This window comes from Theobroma cacao, chromosome 7, assembly GCF_000208745.1.
Source record: "Theobroma cacao cultivar B97-61/B2 chromosome 7, Criollo_cocoa_genome_V2, whole genome shotgun sequence".
Classification (NCBI taxonomy): domain Eukaryota; kingdom Viridiplantae; phylum Streptophyta; class Magnoliopsida; order Malvales; family Malvaceae; genus Theobroma; species Theobroma cacao.
The window spans coordinates 9,355,083-9,377,406 of record NC_030856.1 but is presented as its reverse complement, the minus strand read 5'-3'; the positions used below and the strand labels follow the sequence as shown (position 1 = coordinate 9,377,406).

Genomic DNA, 22,324 nt, shown 5'->3' with positions numbered 1-22,324 from the left:
TTGGTAGATAGACCAACAAACCAGAAAGTAATGGGAGTAAGATGGGTGTTTAGGACTAAACTCAACAGTGATGGTAGTATTAATAAGCTCAAGGCTCGTCTTGTAGTCAAAGGATATACACAAACATATAGTGTCGACTGCTAAGAAACTTTTGCACCTGTTGCTAAGCTTGATACAATCAGATTTTTGGTAGCAATTGTCGTTAAGAAAAATTGGAAGCTCTGGCATCTCGATGTAAAATCAACCATTCTCAATGGTTTATTGGAGGAGGAGATATTTGTTGAACAACCTAGGGGATTGTGAAGCTAGGTATGGAAAACAAGGTGTGCAAACTTAAAAAGGCTCTGTATGGGCTTAAGCAGGCTCCTTGAGCTTGGTAAAAAAGGATTGATGCATATTTGTGCAGCCATGGATTTCATAGGAGTGAGAGTGAACCAACTCTCTATACAAAAACAAGAGTTGATGATGAAGAACTCATAGTTTCAATTTATATTGATGACATTCTAGTCACTGGTCCACCTAACAACGTAATGGCAGAATTTAAGGAAAATATGATGAAGGAGTTTGAGATGACAAATCTCGATTTGATGACATATATTCTTGGGTTGGAATTTATCCAAACTAATGATTATATTGTGCTCCACCAAAGGAAGTATGCTCTTGAGCAACTAAAGAGATTCAAAATGGAAAACTACAAGTCTGTTAATAATCCAATAGCTACAAACTTGAAACCATCTTCATCAGATAATGAAGACCCTACAGATCTATCACACTTTAGAAGTGTGATAGGAAGTTTGTTGTATCTATCATCTTCAAGGCCAGACATTATGTTTAGCACTAGCTTACTGTCAAGATTCATGCATAATCCATAGATGGCTCACTTGGCAGCGGCAAAGAGAATTCTAAGATATGTGAAAGGAAGTGCAATCTATGAAATCAAATATAGCAAAACTTGCAGCTATTATCTTCATGGATATTCAAATAGTGATTGGGCTGAGAGTTTTGATGACTCCAAAAGCACCTCTGGTTTTGTTTTCTCTTTTGTTATGGAGTTTTTTCATGGAACTCCAAAAAAAGAAAAAAGAAGTTGTTGCTCATTTATCAGCAGAGGTTGAATACATATCAGCTACAATGGTAATTAATCATGCAGTTTGGTTAAGAAAAATGTTCTTGGCTTTGTTCAAGAAAGACCTACTGATCTATGGGTTGACAAACAATCAGCAGTAGCCATGGCCAAGAATCTTGTGCAGCATTGGAGAACAAAACATATTATAGTCAAGTTCCATATGATTCAAGAGGTTGTCAAAAATGGAGAAGTCAATGTTAAGCATTGTAGTTTGCATGAACAACTAGCAGATATCATGACCAAAGGTCTTCCAACAAACAGGTTGAAACTTGAAGATCAAATTGAAGATTTTTCTTCTGGCACCTTTTGTCCTTTTGGCTTATTTTTATAAAGTAAAAAGCAAGTGACAGACATGAAAGACTTGTAGCTGTACCTATAGCAAACCTAGTATTGTGATATATTGCTTTTTTGTGTAATAGCTATTGTGAAAATTACAAAATTATATCTAAAGAGTTACTCAAGATCTTACCTAATCAATAGAATAAAGAAAGAAAGAAATCAAGCACACCCACAAGAACACAAGAATTACGTGGTTCAGTCTTTTGATGACCTATATCCATGGGCACAGCAACAAAGAAAAATTCATTAAGAGAAAAATTAGGAGATTACAAGAACAATCTCAAACTCACAATCCTTATCCCACGTACCCCCAAATCACTCTCTCTAAATCTAGGTGATGAACCCCATAGGATCCTTTTATAAGGGTCAAGTATAATAATCTTATCCTAATATAATTAGGATATGTTATTCTAGTCTAACTAGATTTAAAGACTATCTTACCAAGGTATACTAGTTTAATTAAAATTAAACAATCCTAATCATACTACAACTCAAGGCTATCCTAACAAATCTCCACCTTAGGCTTGAATTCACCAAGCTCCACCTTACAAACCAATCTTCGTTGACACCGCCATTGCCCCAAAGGGCCTTAAGCACTACGAACATCGATCAAGTCCAAGCAATGCTTGAACTTTATCCCAGAAACTGACTTAGTCAACATATTTGCTAAATTTTCAACTGTAGCTATTTTCTTCACTACAACTCACATCTAGAAAGAATCTCTTGAATGAAGTTACATTTGATTTAGATGTGTTTGGTTTTCTCATGGAACATTTGATTTTTAGTCAAGTTTATGACACTTTGACTATCACAAAACACAAGTATATATGCTTGTTCAATACCAAGATCACTAGCCAAGCCTTGAAACCACAAAGCCTCCTTCACTACCTAGGTCACAGCAATATATTCAGCTTCAGTTGTAGATAAAGCAACTACTACTTTCCAATTGATTGTAGACTTTGAGAAAGTAAACACATACCCTATTCGAGATCTTTTACTATCTAGATCACCAGCAAAATCTGAATTCGAAAAGCTAATGACATTACAACTATTGCTTGTACCTTCTTCACACACTGAGCCAACATCAATAGTACTTTAGGTGTTTTCACAAACTCCCATGTTTGATCCCAATGTAGAGACTCAATCTTCTTAGAAGACTCAATATATGTAATTGCCTTATGATAAAAGTAAAACTCATTAATCTTTACTTCCACAAATAAAACATAAGAATCAAAATCACCATCGATACAAGTAATGCTTCATTGAGATACCAATTCTTGTACCACTTGCAGTTCATTTGGGATTTCACTATCATCGTGCACTGTCACAAGAGCATTGATTTCAAGCTCCACTTGCTTGCCAACTTCCTGGTTTGATGTGTTTGCAATTCTAGACTTTATCTCATGAAGTAATGCAGACTTGTCAAAGGTAACATCCTGACTTACAAAAAACTTGGGGACTTACAATCAGTACACCATAACCGATAACCCTTCACCCCAAATGCATAACCTAGGAATATGCACTTCGTTGCCCTCAACTCAAGTTTACAATCACTCACATGAGCATGAATTGGATAACTAAATACTCTCAATATAGAGTAATCAGCAAGCTTACCAGACCAAACTTCTTTGATAGTCTTAAATTCAATTGCAGTTGGTAAAGATCGATTTACCAAGTAGCAAGCCATGTTGATAACCTCTGTCCAAAATGCTTTGGTTAGGCCAACATTCGAGAACTTATATTTTTCTTTCTCCAGAAGTGTTCTCTTCATGCATTTTACAACACTATTTTGATGACAGTGCGGTGTCTAAACGATTTCCTCATTCTTGCAGAACATACCAAATTCACCTTTGCAAAATTTCAAACATTTGTTTGTTTGAAAGCTCTCAATCCTTTTCTTAGTCTGCTTCTTGATCAATGCCTTCCAATACAAAAAGGTGGTCAACACTTCACTCATGGCCTTCATAAAATACGTCCACACTTGTCTTGAAAAATCATCAATAAAGGTCCACATGTATAATGATCCACCTTTTGATGCCACTAGAGAAAAACCCCACAGATTTGAATGGATGTAATTTACTACACTCTTGGTTCGATGAGTTGTAGTGCTAAATTTCACTATATGTTGCTCACAAAAATCTAACTTCCCAGTTTTTAACTACACAACAAACTACGCTTGCTTAGTTTTCTAATCCCTCTTTCGCTCATATGACCCAATCTCATATGCCAAAAACGTATTACATCAACATTAGGATCATTGGATGAGACTATGGAAATAGTTTCAATGACCATGTTTCCCACTAGACGATAAAAGTCACTAGATAACTTGCCCTTCATGATAGCTAAAGCTCCTTTAGATACATTCAAGACACTATCTTGGCCACTATATTTGTAGCCTTTTTTATCTAACAAACTCAAGGATATCAAATTCTTTTACATGTCAGGGACATGTTTCACCTTAAGTGTTCTTACCATATCATCAAACATCTTGATTCGAATTGTGCCAATCCCAACAACTGAGAGAGAGAAATCATCTCTTAATTGCATAGTGCTCATATCAACAGATTGATAAGTTAGAAACCAATCATGCCAAGAACATATATGGAAGCAGCAAGCTGAATCCAAGATCCATGTATCCATCAGGTTACTGTTGATAATTGCATGAACATTATCAATTTCCTAAAAAGTATCAAAGTCATCTCCAACCACGTTTAGATGGTGTTTGTTACCTTACAATGCAATGTGATTACAAGTAATGTAATTGCAAGTAATGTGATTGCAAGCAATATGATTGCAGGGAAAATAACATTACAGTGTTTGGTATACAAGCAAAATAATGATTAAAATGCAAGGAAGATAACATTGCAAGATTTGGTTTGTAAGTACTTTGCTGGGAATGTAATGTTAATTTTCAAAATTACTCCTACTTATTAAAATGCAAGTTTAATATACTTGTATTTTTTATTGTTAATTTTTATATAATATCATCTCTTAAATATATTTTTAATGTCATATATTTTAGTTTTTATTTCTTATTATAATCTTATATATTTTATTTTCATTTCTTTAATATAATTTCTTATATTATATATTTTAATTTAATTTTTTTACCTATATTATATAAATTTTAATTTCTTATATTTTATTTTATTTTAATTTCTAATTTTTATATTATATATTTTATTTTAATAATTTTATTTTAATTATAACATTACAATTTTTAACAAAGTAATAAAGTTAAAGGGTAAAAATGTTTTTAATAACATTGTAGAGTGCAATGTAATGTGATTGCATTAGTTTTGGATTGCAATTACATTACATCTCTTGGTTGTAATGTGATTGCATTGCAATCTTACATTACAGTGATCTATTGCAAAATAAATATCTTTTCCTCTATTCACAACCAAACTTTCTGCTTGATTTTCATTCTGGATACTACCAACTTTCTTCTTCAATTCCTTAGAATTTAAGGATGCCCTTACATCCTCGAAAGTGAGAGTGTCTGGGCCATATAACATAATATTGACGAAGTTTTCATACGATGGAGGCAAAGAACATAAAAGAATTAGGGCTAGGTCTTCATCCTCAATTTTAACATCAATATTCCTTAAATCAAGAATAACTCTATTAACATCGATGATTTCTTTAACCAAAGATGATAACTAATTGTTTGGAATTCTTAGCTTTTGGTGAATAAAGTTTTTATTTGGATTCATGCTAAATGTTTTTGTTAAGTATCATTGTTAGAATGTGATTTTCACAATTTTGAGCACTATATGTTTTACTTTGAATTATTCTAAATATCTAGAGAAGGTTTATATTGATGTAAATTTTAAATTATATCATGAATTCTAGAATTTCCTTGACTTTCTCTCAAGGCAAAATCCTCGGTAATACTTAGTCAAGGAGATGATTTAGGCCATCTTTGGATTGTTTGAGCCTAAAAAGTCTACCTTATTAAATTTTTATCCCTAGTATTCTCCTTTTCTTTATTTAACTGCATAATAATTAAGCTTAGTCTTAAAATTAATTTTTCAATTTTGCAACCCTCACTCCTAAGCATATATATATATTTTTAGGAAATATAGATTGAGCTAAATGCATATGGTAGAAAGGTGATGTTGATGTGAAAAAAAAAGAGTTCAAAATATTAAAAATCACCCCACTATCTACAATGTAAAGAAAATAAGTTTGGGGGTGTGAAATTGTGAAAAAAAAATGTGTTTAAAAAAAAAGGTGTACTAGAAGAAGAAAAATAGAGCTCTATAGATAGGTCCTAGAATAATTATGTGCTTAGGGTGATTTGAGCTATATTATTATCCTCTATCCTACCTTGACTCTAGCCGTACATTACAAGCTTTATAAAGTCCTATTGATCCCTAGCTTTATATTAGTCTACAATAGTGGAGAGAGAAATGAAAAGTAAACCTATGGAAATCTAGTACTAATTTGAAATTTGTGTTGGCATAAACTCATCTGGATATCATAATATTCTTGATAAAAGATTTTACACACACACACGAAAATCCATTCGAGAATGTGCTTGCATTAGAATTGAAACATGAATTCAAATGAGGCCTATATTTTTCTTTAGGTTAATGATTGATAGACATACTTTTGAGGAAATTATGGAGAATTATTGAGTTGCTGCACTTTATCTCTAGTAGTAGTAGTAATAGTAGTCATAACTATATTTGTTTTAGTTTTCTTTAACTAAATTTGATTTTCATAAGTTAGTTTCTTTCTATGTTTTGCTCGAGGACTAGCAAAATATTAAGTTTAGAGGTGTGATAACTCTATGTTATAGAGTTATTTGGGCTTAATTTTGATAGTAATTTAGCTTAGTTCTTGTTGTAATGCATAGAAATTAGTAGATTTTAATTAGTTATTTTAGGTTAGTTATTTTAGGTCAGTCAATCTAATCTTAGTTAATTTTATACTTAATTTGGTGTTAATGTGGTTAAGATAGGTTGCTATTGATTTATTTATGATTTTGTAGGTGTTTGATGAGAGAAGATTTTAGTGGCAAAAGAAGAGCAATTTCAAGGTGTAGACTTTCACTGCACATGTTTCAATATTTCGGCTATAACTTTCTTGACAAAGCTCCAAATGAAGTGATTCTTAAACCATTGGAAAGATAAGAGAAAAAGATACAACTTTCATGTTTACAACTTTACCGAGTTTAGCCTGAAAGGTGGTAAAAATTCTTATCGAATTTGAAGCACTGCAGTAGTCCTAGAGCAATTACGATTTTTGTTAATTAATTGGATAAGGCTACGGCCCACATAGTCTAATGAGGAAATCTCAGCTAAAATTAACTTCTTTCTTCACCCAACTTGGCCTAACTTCAAAGCCTCGTAAAAACAACCTTTCAGAAGAGAACAAAACACCAGATTGACAGTTAGAAGTCAAGCCACAGAGTCATTGAAGCCATGAAAAATTTGAAGGATTCAAGAAGATTTAGAGATCAAGAATACAATTCTTGGTTTTTTTATCTTTTTGTTATTCTCTTATTCTCTTGATTTTGTTTTTAATGTTTAAACTTTATTTGATAATGATTTGTGACTTGATAGGGAACTAAACTTTTTATCTAAGATTATGATTGAACTCAGTATGTAGTTTGATTTATTTATCTCTCTTTTACTTATGTTTGATGGATTTAAGTTGTTTATTTTATTCTGTTCTTAATGCTTCTAATTGCCTGATCACCAATTAGATTAAATTGAAAACTTAGGTTAAACCTTAACGAAAGAGATTTAGGTAGACCTTGAATAGAATAGCATAAAATCAAATGCACTTTATTGATTAGGTGATTTGATTTGTTTATAAGGTAGACATACACCTATAAGCCATACGTAGCCAAAATTAGAGCACAAACTTAATGAATTTTTCTTTAATTTAATTGGCATAGACATATAGTAAATTAATTGGGAGATGTATTTTTATGAGAAACTCGACAAAGATTTGTAAATAATTTAGAACTCTATGTTAGCAATTTAATCCATTAAACTAAGTTAAGAGAGAGAAACAATAATCAGATGAAGTGTTGAGAGACATCATAATCTTAGACAAATTTACTATTTAATTTTAGTTTCAGTTTATTAGTTTAATTTTCTTTTTAATAATTTTAAATTTAATTATTTAGATAAAATTAAGGTGTTAGTTTTAGTAGTTAACAGTAAGAAGTAATTCAATTCTCTGTGAGATTGACACTCTACTCATCACTATATTTTTTTTGCGATACGTATACTTGTGTGGGTAGAACATTGAACAACACAAGGCAATCTATTTCGCCTGATGATTTCTTCCTCACGAAGTAGCACTACAAAGCTCCAACCAAGAATTCAATATGCTTTAAACTGCCTTAATTCAGGATTGCGAGAGAAATGCCCTGACAATTACCCATCAGTATTTGAGCTTGATGAATTGTCAACTGAAACTTGTCCGGACTACTTCCAGTGGATCCACCATGATTTACAGCATTAGAAGAGTTCAAGAATTACAGAAGAGATGATTGAAAGAGGGAAATCGAGTGCAAAGCTTAGACTTGTAATTGTCAAAGGTAAGGTCCACAAAGAGAAGTTTGGCGAGCCTTATGAGCCTAGGGATTTGTTTATGCTATGGGGCATTTTGCAGCTTCTAAGATTTTACCCTGGAAAGCTACCAAAGTTAGACCTTTTGTTCTTTACTGGAGACAAGACAAGGATCAAGAAAACGGATTACCAAGGATCTAATGCTACATCACCACCGCCGTTGTTTCATTACTGTGGTGAGGAGGAAGCACTCAACATTGTGTTCCTTGATTGGACCTTCTGGGGATGGTAAATTCTTGTACATATTACCACAATTCATTGGTGTTGTGAAAAAAAGGTCAAAAGAAAACTACTAAATTTTAATTGCAATTAACCAGCTAGTCTTGTTTACTTTGTTTTGCTCTGGTAGGGCTGAGGTTAATATAATGCCATGCGAGCATATGCTGAGTGCAATAAAGAATGGCAACAAGAGGATCAAGTGGGAAGATAGGATACCTTATGCCTATTGGAAGGGTAACCCATATAATTCTTTAGAAAGGAAAGACCTTCGGAAATGTAACTTCTCAAATAAATACGAATGGAATGTTCGCCTTTATATACAGGTAACTACTTAAAATTGTGTTTCTTTTACTACTTTGAGTCTTGGATGGGCTTCTATATATTGATTGAAGTCATGAGGAAATTAGCTAATGCCCAACCCAAAAAATTACAAAATCCATACATAATTAACAATTTCTTCTTTTTAAAAAAAAATTCAGAATTGGACCAAAGCAAATGAAGAAGGGTTCAAGCATTCTAAATTGGAAGATTAGTGCACCCATAGGTATATACGGAACCTTTCTTATCTCATTCTTATTGAAGGTTATTTCTTCGTTTCCTTTATCATAAATTTCAATTTTAAAATACTCATTACTCTTTTTCTTTGATACTAATAAGGATTTTGAATTTTGGAATGGTACCATCTGTAGAAAGATATAAAATTTATGTAGAAGGAGTGACATGGTCTGGAAGTGAGAAATACATACTAGCATGCGATAGCATGATCTTGATGATAACGCCTCGATACTATGATTTCTTCTCGAGAAGCATGGTGCCAATGCAGTACTATTGGCCCATCCGCAACACAAGCAAATGCAGAGATCTAAAGTTTGCAGTTGAATGGGACAATAATCACCCTGACAAGGTATATATATACATATATTCTTAGCAAATGGAATATGGATTGGAATGGATTGCGTCCCAAACTTTTTCTTTTTTTGTTTGAAACTTGTCTGCTTCTTTATATGTCATTCACAGCCTTTTTATCTCATAAGATGATACGCTTTACTCTCTCAGGCATAGGCTATTGGGAAGGCAGGAAGCGAATTAATTGAAGAGTTTCTGACAATACGAAACATATATGATTATATGTTTCATTTGTTGAACGAATACGCCAAGCCCTCGAAATTTAAACCAACAATACCTTTAAAAGCCTAAAGGGTCTGCTTGGAAACCGCAGCATGCTCAAGGGAAGGTTTATGGAGGGAGTATCTGGAGCAGTCGATGGTGAAGTCCCCTAGTGATAAGCTTCCATGCACATTGCCTTCCCCATATGAACCTCAAGCTCTTCAAGCTTCTCTCGACCAAATGGAGAAAATAACTACGCAAGTGGAGGAGTGGCAGACTGAATATTAGAAGAAACTGAGTGATAAGAAGCAATAGAGACCTCTCTTTTTTGTTTCATTTTTATGATCATTGTTACTGAATAATAAAATTATTACCATTGCCTACGATTCAGCATATCATATGAAAATTTTGTCCGAATTAATTAAATAGAAGGCGGATTCCCTGAAAGTTACAGATTATTTGCAAAATTAACGAAGTTTATTTGTTTAAACAAAAATAAAAAGATAATATGAGTAATCTTAACTTCTAAAATAAAATACAAAATCATCCATAATGATAATTTAGGAGATATATAGATGTAATCATGATGAAAACTAGAAAAACAGGGGTGGATCTCTTACGGTTATATATTATCAATTAGACTGAGGTTTGCTTGAGATACAAAGAAAGTTAAAAACAAGGGAATCACTCTCACAAATGAAGACTATAGATTGTGAAGGAAAATGCCTTGAATGGAAGTAGTTATATGGAATTAAAGGGCTCGTCCTTTGACAATGTCCAAGCTCATCTCATTCGGATCTGTTGCTTGCAACTCAACTTGAATGCCATCCAACTGTCTCTTGAAATTGTCCTTAGAGCTTGCATAAAGCATCTTAGTCCTCACCCTTGATGTGTCAGGTGACCTATACAACAAACAACATTGCAGCCATTTGAATTGCAACAATCTTTCAAAAATTGAACAAAGAGAAACAAGGTGTTGGGTTTTTCTTTTTCGCTTTCATATATCATGCAAAGAAGAAAATCTTGCTTTTTTGACAATTCTCATTTGTATTGAAATTATAATCAAAGACAGAATAGCAGCATTCCTTATAAGGCAAGGAGTTGGTGAAATCATCATAAGTTGCTCCCAAACACCCGAGCTTCTCTACAATCACCTATTGCGTCTTCTCGTCCATCTTGAAGATAAGAGACCGATGATCAATCTTTTTACTTCATATTAAGAATACTTAATAGATATTAATTTTTTTTTTTTTGGATTTGGAGAAGAGAGATTCGAACCCTACTCTTTAAGTAGAGAAATTATATACCAACCAATGAACCAAATGTTCAAGTTTTAAGAAAAATCTTCAATTGTTTTATTTATAGATAAATGTCTCTTTGCAATTTATATGTAACAAACATAATCAAGATAGATATCCCCAACAATTCTTGATAAAATTACTCTTCTTTTTGAAGAAAAATCCTTTAAAATGCATTAATATAAATATTTTGAACGAGGGATATAATATATATTGCAGGGCAAGGGAATAGAATAAAAGGAAGGGCAATGAGGGCAAATAATGGAAATTGTGCTTTTGGTTTTGGCATGCTGCAAATTTGGGTGCGGAAGAAGAAGCGACGGAGGCTAAACAAGCTTTAAGTCAAGGAAATATAGAACCACAGTAACATCTTTCATTTTTTTGGATTAAGTAAATGAGAGTAAGTCATCATTTGAAAAATCTAGTCAAGCTCTTGGAAAATATCTTTAGGAATTTTCTTCTTGTTTTCCGGGGACCAGCAGTGGGTCAAGAAAGAAAACATTTTTCTTTCTTTTTGTTTGTTTGGATTAAGTAGATGAGAGCAAGTCACTGTCGAAACTTAAAGTCAATGTGGAAATTAAACAGTTTAACCAATTAGTCAATCTCTTGAAAAACATGTTTAGGAATTTTCTTCCTATTTTTCGAAGAAAATAAAATGAGATACAAAATGTACAAATTTATTGGATTAGAAAAACCATTGATCCTGTCAATTTTAGAGAGTGGATCCAAAGAAATATCATTAATGTTGGAGAAAACAGCAAGCGACTTTTTGGGCTATAACTTGATTTAAATCAAATCACTTGCAGAGAAGTGAGACAATTTTCAGAAAAGTTATTTTCATTCCTTGCCACTTGCCAGCCAAATAGACCCAAAATTAAAATAAGGTGGTCCAAAATGATCCCCCAATATTAATTTCTCCATAGTCAAAATTAATTACAATGAAAGATATATTCAAAATGTTTTAATTTAAACAAAAAATGGAGTAAACTGAAGATCCTAATTATTTAGAATATGGTTTTAATGTTTGGTATTAGTATAAAAAATTTTAATTAAAATATGGATTGTTTCAAAATAATTACATTAATGACAAATGGGTTCAAAATGTTTTAATTTAAAAAAAATTGAGTGAAATGTAGATTTTAATTAATTATACTTTTTCCAATCGTAACTTTAACAAACCCAAGAAAACTCAGCGAAAGAAAATAATTAATTATGCTTGAAAAATTCTTTCATCTTATGAAATGAATATATGTGGAGGACAGCGCAGCTCATATCATATCATAGAATTGCCATGACATTTCAAAGTCCATTAATAGCGTTTCGTAGATGTCAGAGTAATACAGTCCTATGATGTTGTCAAGGATATTTAGAATCTCAATTATAATTGTATAAAATGTTAGATTTTTTTAAATAATAAAGTGTATATTTACATTATTTAATTTATTTTTCTTTTTTATAAAAAATGGATTAAACTTATTTGGTTTTAATTATAATTCATAATATGGATAGACTCTAAATCCTATGATTAATTTCACTAAACTACCCAATTCCAGCAAAGCTGATCAAATTTACCAAAACACCAAGCTTTTTTTTTTTTTAATTTAGCTACATTTGATGTTAAGAATTATGAATTGATGCCAAGAATTGTGAATAGTATTACATATCATAGCAATAAATGTCATAACAGTCTGAATGAGGGACAGATTCTGATGAGTGGCCTCGCTGTGTTTTGGCAGGATTGGATGTTCCGGAAATGGGACTTTCAGCAGGACTGCATCATGGTTGGGAGCTATTTTTGCGTTGATGCTCCAGTTTAATAGTTTTTTTGGTTGTTCTTCTTGTGAACCGTATATGGAGGAGGGTTAAATCTGTTTTTTTGAATAAGTTAAAAGTTTGATGAATATGCTGAACTTTGAACACTCAAATAGAAATTAGCTACTGATCAACCCTTAGTTTTTGTTTAGGTTTTGAAAAGGAATTAGGCTGCCAGTGAAAACTTTTGTAACTGTACAGTTTATCTTGCCCATATCAGTAACTTTATGCCATTAAAGTCTCTTGCCGAATAAACTTAAGACTTGTTATGACATTATTGATAATGCGATTTTGGAGATGTGCCATGCAATGAATTCTCAGGGAGCTTTCTTTCTTGGGTTAGTGAAGAAAATTTACAACTGCATGTTTAAAATCTTTGTTCTTTATCCTATGTAATATTTTCCTAACAAACTTTCTTAGCCTTACATTAAGAGATGCTTTTTATTCTTTATTAATTCTTGCTTGCACAATAATTTATCACATTCCATTTTTAGGTATAGTTAAACTTAAATCGAGATAAACCAAACTCTCTGATGACCTCCTTGAGGGCCCCTATTTTGTTTCTTATTGAGTTCTTGCTTCCATTACCATTTTTAATTCTTCCAAGCCGTCTTTTCAAAAAGGGGGAAGGTTAAGCTGAACAAAGGCAATAACAAACAGAGGTCAAATGAGCCAAATGAAAGACATTATGAAAAAAAGTACAAAAAGGGTCCGAAAGAAGAAAACCCATAGAAACACAGCTCAAAGTATAGAGGCAAGATTGGAAATTACAATACAAAATTCTAGGTTTTAAAGGGACATGATTTTTTCTTATTATCAAAGTACAAAAATAACATAATAAAATGAAAAGTTCCATAGCTTATGCTATATTTAAGCTAATTTCATTCGAAAAAAGAAGTGATGAAGTTGGATCCTCGTTTGGATTCTCATCAGCATGATCCTTGGTTGATATTTCAAAAGGGAGTTGAAAAGGTTTGGGGGCCATTTGAAGGAGCTCAACATCAGTTTCAAGCATCTCCAAGACTTTGCTCATTGAAGGACGGTCGTTAGGTGGCACTTGTATACACCAACAAGCTGTTATTATTATCTTCCTAACAATTACCTTTTCACCATCTGTAACCTCTCCCAACTCAATGTCCTCTCCTTGATGAAATTGGCCATAAATCCATGAAGGAAAGTATATTTGACTCAAGTGTTCAGCAAACGCATTCAAATTCTTCCTTCTTCCCACCATTTCCATTAATAACATTCCAAAACTATAAACATCAGCCTTATTCGAGATGCCTCCAATGTTTTTGTAGACCAATTCAGGAGCAATGTATCCTATTGTACCCCGTGCTGCAGTGAGAGATACAATGCTATCATCTACCGAATAAAGTTTAGCAAGACCAAAATCTGAAACTTTTGGGATAAAGTACTCGTCTAGAAGAATATTGTGGGGCTTGATATCAAAATGTAGAATTTGCATGTCACATCCTTGATGTAAATATTCAATTCCTCGAGCCACCCCCAGAGCAATATCAAACAGTTTTTGCCAACTTAAGCTGATTTTGTTCTCTTCTGCAAATATGATCCTATCTAGAGATCCATTTGACATAAAGTCATATACAAGGGCTTGTTTTGATCCCTCCACACAAAATCCAATAAGTTTCGCCACATTAACATGATGAATCCTCCCGATTGTAGCAACTTCATTAATGAAATCTTGCCCGTTAGCTTCTGACTTGCCCAATAATTTTATTGCTACAAGATGACCGCTTCGAAGCTTTCCTTTAAATACTGAGCCATAACCACCTTCACCTAATTTTTCTTGAAAATTTCTAGTCATTCTTTTTACTTCATAGTAAGAATATCTTATTGGCATTAAATCATTTTGACTTTGAAGAAACTCTTCAATTGTATCATCTACAGATAAATGTCTCCTTCGCAATTTGTATGTAACAAGTGCAATCAAGATAGATATCCCCAACAACATTCTTGACAAGATTATTCCTCCTTTTGAAGAAAAATACATTAAAATGAATTAGCATATATATTTTGAATGAGGGCTATTGCCCCAAAAAATTATACGTAAATTGTGCAATATATGTGTTGCTATCATTTGTCTAAGTGAACTTTATAACTAATTATAACCTAATGAAAGTGTAATTATAACTAAACCCTAAACACTCTACATGTAACTGTTTCATGCTCCCTTATTAAATACTAGTATTTGAAATCTCTACTGCATTTGATAATTTCTTAGTAAGATCTCCCTTTGCTTTAGTATTAGAACATTATAATTAATTACTAATTTCTGCAATGAATTTTGAAATAGAAATTTAATTATTTGATCATATTATTGAAGGCTGCTGTTTCTTTTTCTATATCTGAAACAAGTTTATTCTAGTATACCCATTCACCTTCAAAATCCTTAAAGAGCTTTTATAGATTTTTGAATTTTACATTAAAAAGGAACATAAGCTCTTTTAATTTTTAGAAGTCAATTTTCATATGCACAAGTATAGAGCTAAAACATACCTGTTATTCCAATACACATAATATATGTTCCTGCAAAAAAAAAAAAACCAAGACCACAAATGTATAAGTTTCAACACAAGGAAAAGAAGAGGCAAATCATAATAATGAACTCCAGAAAGCATACTATTAGTTTCGGCTGGAAAACCATTGAAAGCTGATATAAGGGGTCGATGGATAATAAAATATAGAAAGCTGTTCAGGTAGTCTGTCAAGGCATCCCGAATTTTCGCCAATCTGGAATGTTTAAGACATCCAAGTAAAAGTGTTAGTGCAGAGTCAAAGCAATTATATATTATCGCCATCTCATTTTATTTTTCTATTACAAAATTTAAGAAAAAAATAGTTTTAGTAAATTTTATACATTAAAGTTTTTAATGTCAAAACATAAAAACAAAATCTTGAAAACTAAATTTAGAATATAATTTTTGCAAAACATAAGCTTTTTACCCCAATTTTTCAAATGAAAAATTTATGAACCAACCAAACTCAGCCTAATTAGAAAATGAATCTAAAATGCTTGGAAATTCTTACATTTGATTGAACGAAAGCTTATTTGAGCAGTATCTTTCCCGCGTGGACCATGACAATTCAAAGCCCAATAATAGTTTTTCGTAGATTTTCAAAGAATCCAGGCCTGTGATATTCTCAACCTTGATTGGAACCTCAGCTACGACCGTGCAAGATTGCTTGAAATCTCGTGGATGGGTTTCTTGATCTAAAAAATAAAAGTAGGAGAGTGGAGATAAAGAGCTACTGGGGCAATGAGAGGCATTGACATAGAGAGAAGATTCTGCTGGTGTTGTGCAATTTACTAGATGCATAAAGCTATAATGGTCAGGGAACCCACTGAAATCAAAGAACGGAATTCCACAAAAGGGAAAATCTTCATAGAACCGATTGAGTGGAAGGGAGCAATTATCCCTGCCCAGATTTGCACCCACAACTCGGAGTGTAGAATTTTCGTAAAAGATCTCTTGAACATAATATTTATCGTACTTCCCGACCAAGGTCGTGCGGTTATCATGCTCGCACTCCAGTTCAATCTCACCACACGCCCGTCGCTGGCCTTTTAATCGTAAAGGGTAACTGATGTTAACGTCTCCACACAGAGTAAAGCCGCAGTCGTTGTTTCCGCCTCTAGCGATGCAAGATTCAGGGGATAGAAACAGAGCAAGGACGACCATAAGGCCAAACAATGGAAGTTGTGCTTTTGGCATTCTGGAAAGCTGGGCTGTGACCTGTGAGACTAGGAGGATGAAGCTAACAAGTCTTAGGAAAATATGTACAGACGAAGCATTTAAATATCTTCTGTCGTGCCAAGGTCCTAACAATCATTTTTGTGGCAATCAGTGAACGCGCAATAAATTAATAACGTTTCTTTCTTATTTATTGGAGACGAGTCAGACTTAAAATGAAGCAATGGTTTTCCATAGGGCGGTGCCTGATATTTTCTTTCACTGCGTGTTGATTAATGAGGATGAAGCTAAAAAGTCTTAGGAAAATATATATGTACAGACGAAGCACTCAAATATCTAATAAATGAACGCGCGATGGCTGTAACACTCCCTGTTAGGAATAAGTCAAAGCTCTGCAATAAGTTAAGAACTTTTCTTTCTTACTTAAATATTAGGGCGGTGCCTGCTATTTTAAGTTAGAAAATGAAGTTGAAATAATTGATATCTAAAAATCTGGAAACCTCAAAATTAAGATCTTCCCATCATATTAGTGGTGGAGCTTTAATTCGAATTTCGAACCTAAAAAAAATTAATCCGAGATTACTATTTCTCACGTCCCGACCGATCATCCCATCATCAGTATATTATGTTGTGATTAATATCATAGAATTTTGTATTTTTTATTTTATTTTCTATTACTAATTTTTTTTTTATGCTCCATTGTTTCTATATTCTTTCATTTACATAAATCTCCTAAGTCTTAAAATATCATAAAATAATAAAATAAAATTTTATACTATAATAATTTAAAATTAATTCTACCTAATATTTCTCAAAATAAAAATCATACAAAATGGATCAATGTTAAGGATTTACCTTGATGGGCTAAAAGCGGCCCAAATGACCAACCCACTTCAGCCAGCCCGTCACTAGAACCCCGTGGATCTGCCCCAAGACCTATTGTTCCAATACTCCACCAGCAAAACGGCGCCGTTTAGGGAGGTTAGAGAGGATTTGTTTGTGAGCTTCAAAACTACGTAGTTTTGAGCTCACCAAGCCTAGCTATAAAACCCCTTTTTTTCCTTTCTTCTTTCATTTCACTTCACCATTTTCTCTCTCTACCAACCAAACTCTCTAACTTCTCTCTAAAAGCCTCCACCCTCTCTAAACAAATCCTTCTTCACCGGCCACCACCCAAGACCAGCCGCACCGCAGGCTACCTTTTCCTCTCTTGCCGCCGATCGGCGATTACATGAAATTACATGAAATTTTGTCAATGGATAAAATATTAAAACTTCAACTTGGATTTTAATTTTTTTTTTTCATGCGTGGTGGACTAGGAAATGTCGTAATAATAGTATGAGAGGCTGAGTTGGTACAAAACTAAAAGGGCGTGGAGGGAGTATTTATGGTTTTGATTTATTAGTTGCAAAAAAAAAATTTTATTTGTTAATTGTCAATGTCAAATCGACTTGAATTTTATAATTATATAAAAATAAAAATAAAATAAAGAAAATTAAAAACAATTCCAATTCTAAAAACATCCAATTTGAAGAGATTGGAGGTCTGTTCCCAGCTAGACTTCACAAAGACGAAGTTACAACTGTCCCCGGGTACATAAAAATCCAATAAACAGCCCATCAAGTTATTATTTCAGTTGGACCCCACGGTTTGGTGTGTAAGACAATGAATATCCTAGCCCAAACATTGCTACCAGAGAGCCACATTTAATGTGAAACCAAGACGATCTTTTACACCAACTCCTTTAAAGCTGTCCAAATGCTTCTATCCAGCATAACGTGTCCACCAAATGTGATAAAATTGCCTACTGCAGCCCAAAAGCTATCCGAGGCATAATCTAAATGCGTGGAGCCTATTGACCAAACTAGGACAGTCAATATGTCCAAGCTTGGACATCAAAATCTGCTCTTCAATGCTGTCCGTGGGAACTGCTCTACAATGCAGTCCGTGGGAATTGATGGTTTCCGCGTATTATCTCACCCAAAAATTTGATTTTCAAATGGTACATTTGTCTGGAGCTTGGGAGATTCTACTTTGGCTGAAGTGGAAGGAGGACTTCATGCTTTGGCAATGCAGGAATTCTAAAAAGACGAATCCATGATTTTGTTAAGGAGTTCTGCTTCCCGGGAGTGATAGAGGAATTTTTGTGCTAAGCTCCCCTTTTTCATGTTCTGTATGTGGTCTCTGGGAAATAGCGCAGAGAAGTATTTTATATTGATCAAAATATTCATTAAATCTTTGTATTTATGTATTTTATTTAATTTAACTTTTATATTTAAGATTAAAGTAATTTAATTTTTAATTTTAAAAATTATTTTAATTTAATTTTTCTTTTTAATAATATTTAATTTTTTATTAAAAGAGATAATGTTAGTGTTGATGTTATGTTGATAAGATACATTTTGATAACGTGACATATCACATTATACTAATGGAATGACGTGATAGTGTTATGTGATAAATCACAAAATTTTTTTAAAAAATTTATAACATGTAATGGAGATTAAATTAAATAAAAATATATAATATAAAAATTAAATTAAACAAAATTAACGTGTTAAGGGTTGTTAATCGAAGAGAAAATATGGACGCACAAACATTGTTCTTTCGGCCGTAAATGAAAGCAAGTCTTCATCTTTGAAAATCAAAGTCAATGTGGAGAGCAGTTTCTGCAAGTAGCAGATGGGCTAGATCCAAACTCATGCAATAATTGAATTTTTGTGGGCCCTGTGTCAAGTGGATTGAAGACTTCAAGTCAAGTTAAAATAATATTATTCATTAATTAATTATTTCACTTAATTTTAATACTAAATCCAATTTTTTTTAATTTTTATTTTACAAAAAAATTACAAAAACTCTTAACTTTTTTCTTTTTTTTTTAATAAGAACGATTTTTGAGAAACAAAAACTTAAACTTGTCCCTTTAAACAAAAATTACATGTAATTTTCCATAGACAAAATACTAAAATATCAAAATACTCATCAAGTTTATATACTCATGTATTTTATTTAATTTAATCTCTATACTAAAAATTAAAGTAATTTAATTTTTTAATTTTGAGAATTATTTCAATTTAATTTTTTCCACTAACGACATATAATTTTGCTGTTAAAAAGACAATTTCAGTGCTAATGTGGCATGTCACGTGATACCAATTTGATAATGTGACAGTGTCACATGACCTTAATATGATGACATAGCAATGCTGATGTAGTACTAACATGTTGACGTATTAGTGCCACGTGACAGATAAAAAAATTAATTTTTTTTTGTGTGTTACGTTATAGGGATTAAATTGAATAAAAATATATAATATAAAAATTAAATTAAATAAAATTGAGATGTTAAAGAACTAAATTTAAAAAATATAAATCTTTAAGTAGATGATAGATATACTTATTAATAAATTAAATATTTAAATGTANACGTCATATGGACTAAATTAAATAAAAATATATAATACAGGAACTAAATTTAACAAATTTGAGAAATTGAGGGACTAAATTAAAAAACATATTTGAAAAATACATATATTTAAGTAGATGATAGATATATTTATTAATAAGTCAAATATTTAAGTGTAAAAAAATTTATGAAGTAAAAAAATATATAAATATTTTCTTACTTGATTATTTGATTGTAGAATATGTACATTAATTTATCTTCTTTGTAAAAGTTAAGTTTAAATTCTCTTTCTATAAAAAAAAATTTATACCTAAAGTCAAATTTAGATGAATAACTTACATTATGTTGGAATAAAATAATATAAAAAGACTAAATAAATTTTTTTCTTTTATTTATAATAGTAAAAAAAATTTAAATTTTGTTTGATTTAATTTTTAATTTGAGTTGAATTTAAATAAATAAAATAAATTGATTTAGTTTTTTTTTGTAAAAAATAAGAAGGAATGGACATGCAACGACGACAAAATATTCGTGGGTGACAATTTAAGTAGTCAGTCAAGCATTTGGATAAGATTTTCAGAACTTCTTTTGTCTTTTTTTCTGAAGACCAACAATTAGTCAAGGAAGGCACATCTCAGCCTAGCCTACACGTCAATGGCTACTGGAACTCCGGAAGCAACGTCTGGCGCCTTAGCTTCGAGGCTCGTCATGCTGGCACTGTACGACTCGCTCACGTCGGGTGCTTGACTGAAGATCTTTACTGAAGGTTTTCAAATTTGTTACTAATATTAAAATTATTTTTAAATTTCACATGCAAGTGTTTATTGAATGTACTACAAAACCCGGTTGCTCTAAATATATTGTTGTCAAATAGAGAGATTTTAATTTTTACTTCATGACATATTTTAGCTATATACTTGATTGAGGGAATTTTATTTTAGCTCTTGAAAATAACGTGTTTTTGTAAATAACTTTCGAAATAATTTTAACTGTTTTTAACCACCATAATAAATTTTGAGACAAAAATACCCTTAATGAGCTATCTTCGTTAACGTGCACTCTCAAATAGGTAAAAAATGAGAAAAAATAAATATGCAAAGAATTTTACGAATATGAAATTTTGTGCAAAACATCCATTTTTTTTTTTTTGCGAAGGTTGTGCAAAACAAAATAATATTGCATGAGATGATTTTTCAGAAATTTGGGACATGACATTCAAATAATATGAGAAGAGTGATATTAAACCAAACGAGAAACCGGTCGTGATGAATGGAAAGCTTGGCTAATGATGTGAAACCAGAAATCTTTGATACGGTGGTGAGTTGAAAAGAGAAAGATGTGAGTCCAAAGCAGGAAATGGTTCTGCTATAGTAGGCCATATGTGAGACGATTGTAGCAAGGAAGGGTTTAGAGTTTGTGAAACGTCATGTTGAGAATGTGTGACACAGTTGTGGCAAGGCAGGGTTTAGAGTTTGTGAAACGTCATGTTGAGAATGTGTGACACGGCTGTGACACGCCAGCATTCAGAGTTGGTGAGAAACCATTAAGGGAATTTGTGTCATGCCAGAGTTAAGAGTTGGTGACACGCCATGATGGGAATCTGTGACACTCCAGCGTTCAGAGTTGGTGAGATGCCATTGAGGGAATTTGTGACATGCCAGAGTTCAGAGTTGGTGACACGGCATGGAGGGAATCTGTGACATGCCAGCGTTCAGAGTTTGTGAGACCTCATAGAGGGAATTTGTAACACGCCAGAGTTCAGAGTTGGTGACACGCCATGGAGGGAAGCTGTGACAAGCCAGAGTTTAGAGTTGGTGACACGCCATGTTTAGAGTGTGTGACACAGCATTGCTTGAAAAGCTGGCACGCTGTCGTAACGTGCGGGTCCAGGAACCCGACCGCCAGACGTGAATGTGAAAACTCACTAAAAAATTAAACCAGGAGTCACCACCAATCTTTTTTTTTTTTACTAGGTGCGATTGGCCACCTATTGACTCGATTTTAATCGATGCAAACTTAAATTAATTTTAAGTCCACCGAAAAGAACCTTAAACCGGTCTACAATTTTCTGGATCTAGGTTCGGGAGTACGGTTACGCTCGGGGAAGGATTAGCACCCCTCGAACGCCCGTTCCATGAACAGTACCATTTTTAGATTATCCTATTGGGCTTTAATTTTAATTTCACTAGATTTCCTTAATTATTATTTTTATTTTATCTCCTATTTAACCTAAAATGGAATGCAAATGAGTGGCGAGATGAAATGCATGGCGTGAGATAAAAATGCCGGACAAATAACCTTTTATCGAGGATATTTTCCGAATCCGCCCATCATACTGGTGGGACTCGGGATATTCTCTCACCTAGGGAATTATCCGAGAAACTCGCCTTCGCAAATTCGACGAATAATTCCCGTCTTCGGGGTCATCGTACATTTTCTTTTTAAAATAATATTTTGTGCATAATGGACCTAATTCGGGTAAAAGCCTTTTATTAAAGATGGTTCTCGAGCCCTCCCATCATACTGGTGGGACCCGAGGACATCTTTTCACCTAAGGAACTTTTCGAGAAATACCCGCCTTCGCAGGATCCCCGAAAGATCCCATCATCGGGGCTTAAACTCGAAAACAAAAATATTAATATGCAATGATATGTATGATGCGATATGTATATGCTATGCTAATACAATTATTTATTTTTTATTATCAT

The 22,324-nt window shown here is 32.8% G+C and overlaps 1 protein-coding gene and 2 pseudogenes across 2 annotated transcripts; 1 reads left to right on the top strand and 2 right to left on the bottom strand.

Moving 5' to 3' along the window:
* On the top strand, positions 7,763-9,699 carry LOC18594501 (annotated as a pseudogene).
* LOC18594500 overlaps positions 10,136-22,324 on the bottom strand; it is a 65,293-nt pseudogene continuing 53,104 nt past the window's right edge.
* LOC18594496 (rust resistance kinase Lr10) lies at positions 13,244-17,546 on the bottom strand. Of its 2 annotated transcripts, none has more exons than XM_018124853.1 (5): positions 17,066-17,546; positions 15,546-16,260; positions 15,139-15,248; positions 15,015-15,044; positions 13,244-14,489 (listed from the first exon to the last, which is right to left on the bottom strand). In XM_018124853.1, exons 2-5 carry the CDS (start codon positions 16,229-16,231, stop codon positions 13,354-13,356), a joined length of 1,962 nt encoding a protein of 653 aa, XP_017980342.1. In that variant the 5' UTR covers positions 16,232-16,260; positions 17,066-17,546; the 3' UTR covers positions 13,244-13,353. The 2 variants fall into 2 exon arrangements, with proteins under 2 accessions (XP_017980342.1, XP_017980343.1); XM_018124854.1 differs by having other exon boundaries at positions 15,546-16,252.

Coding starts and splice junctions, on each gene's coding strand:
- LOC18594496 (XM_018124853.1), bottom strand. CDS start 16,231: ATGCCAAAAGCACAACTTCCATTGTTTGGCCTTATGGTCGTCCTTGCT. Junction 15,045..15,138: donor TTTTCCAGCCGAAACTAATA/GTATGCTTTCTG, acceptor TTTTTTTTGCAG/GAACATATATTATGTGTATT. Junction 14,490..15,014: donor TATGTGTATTGGAATAACAG/GTATGTTTTAGC, acceptor TTTCTTCAAAAG/GAGGAATAATCTTGTCAAGA.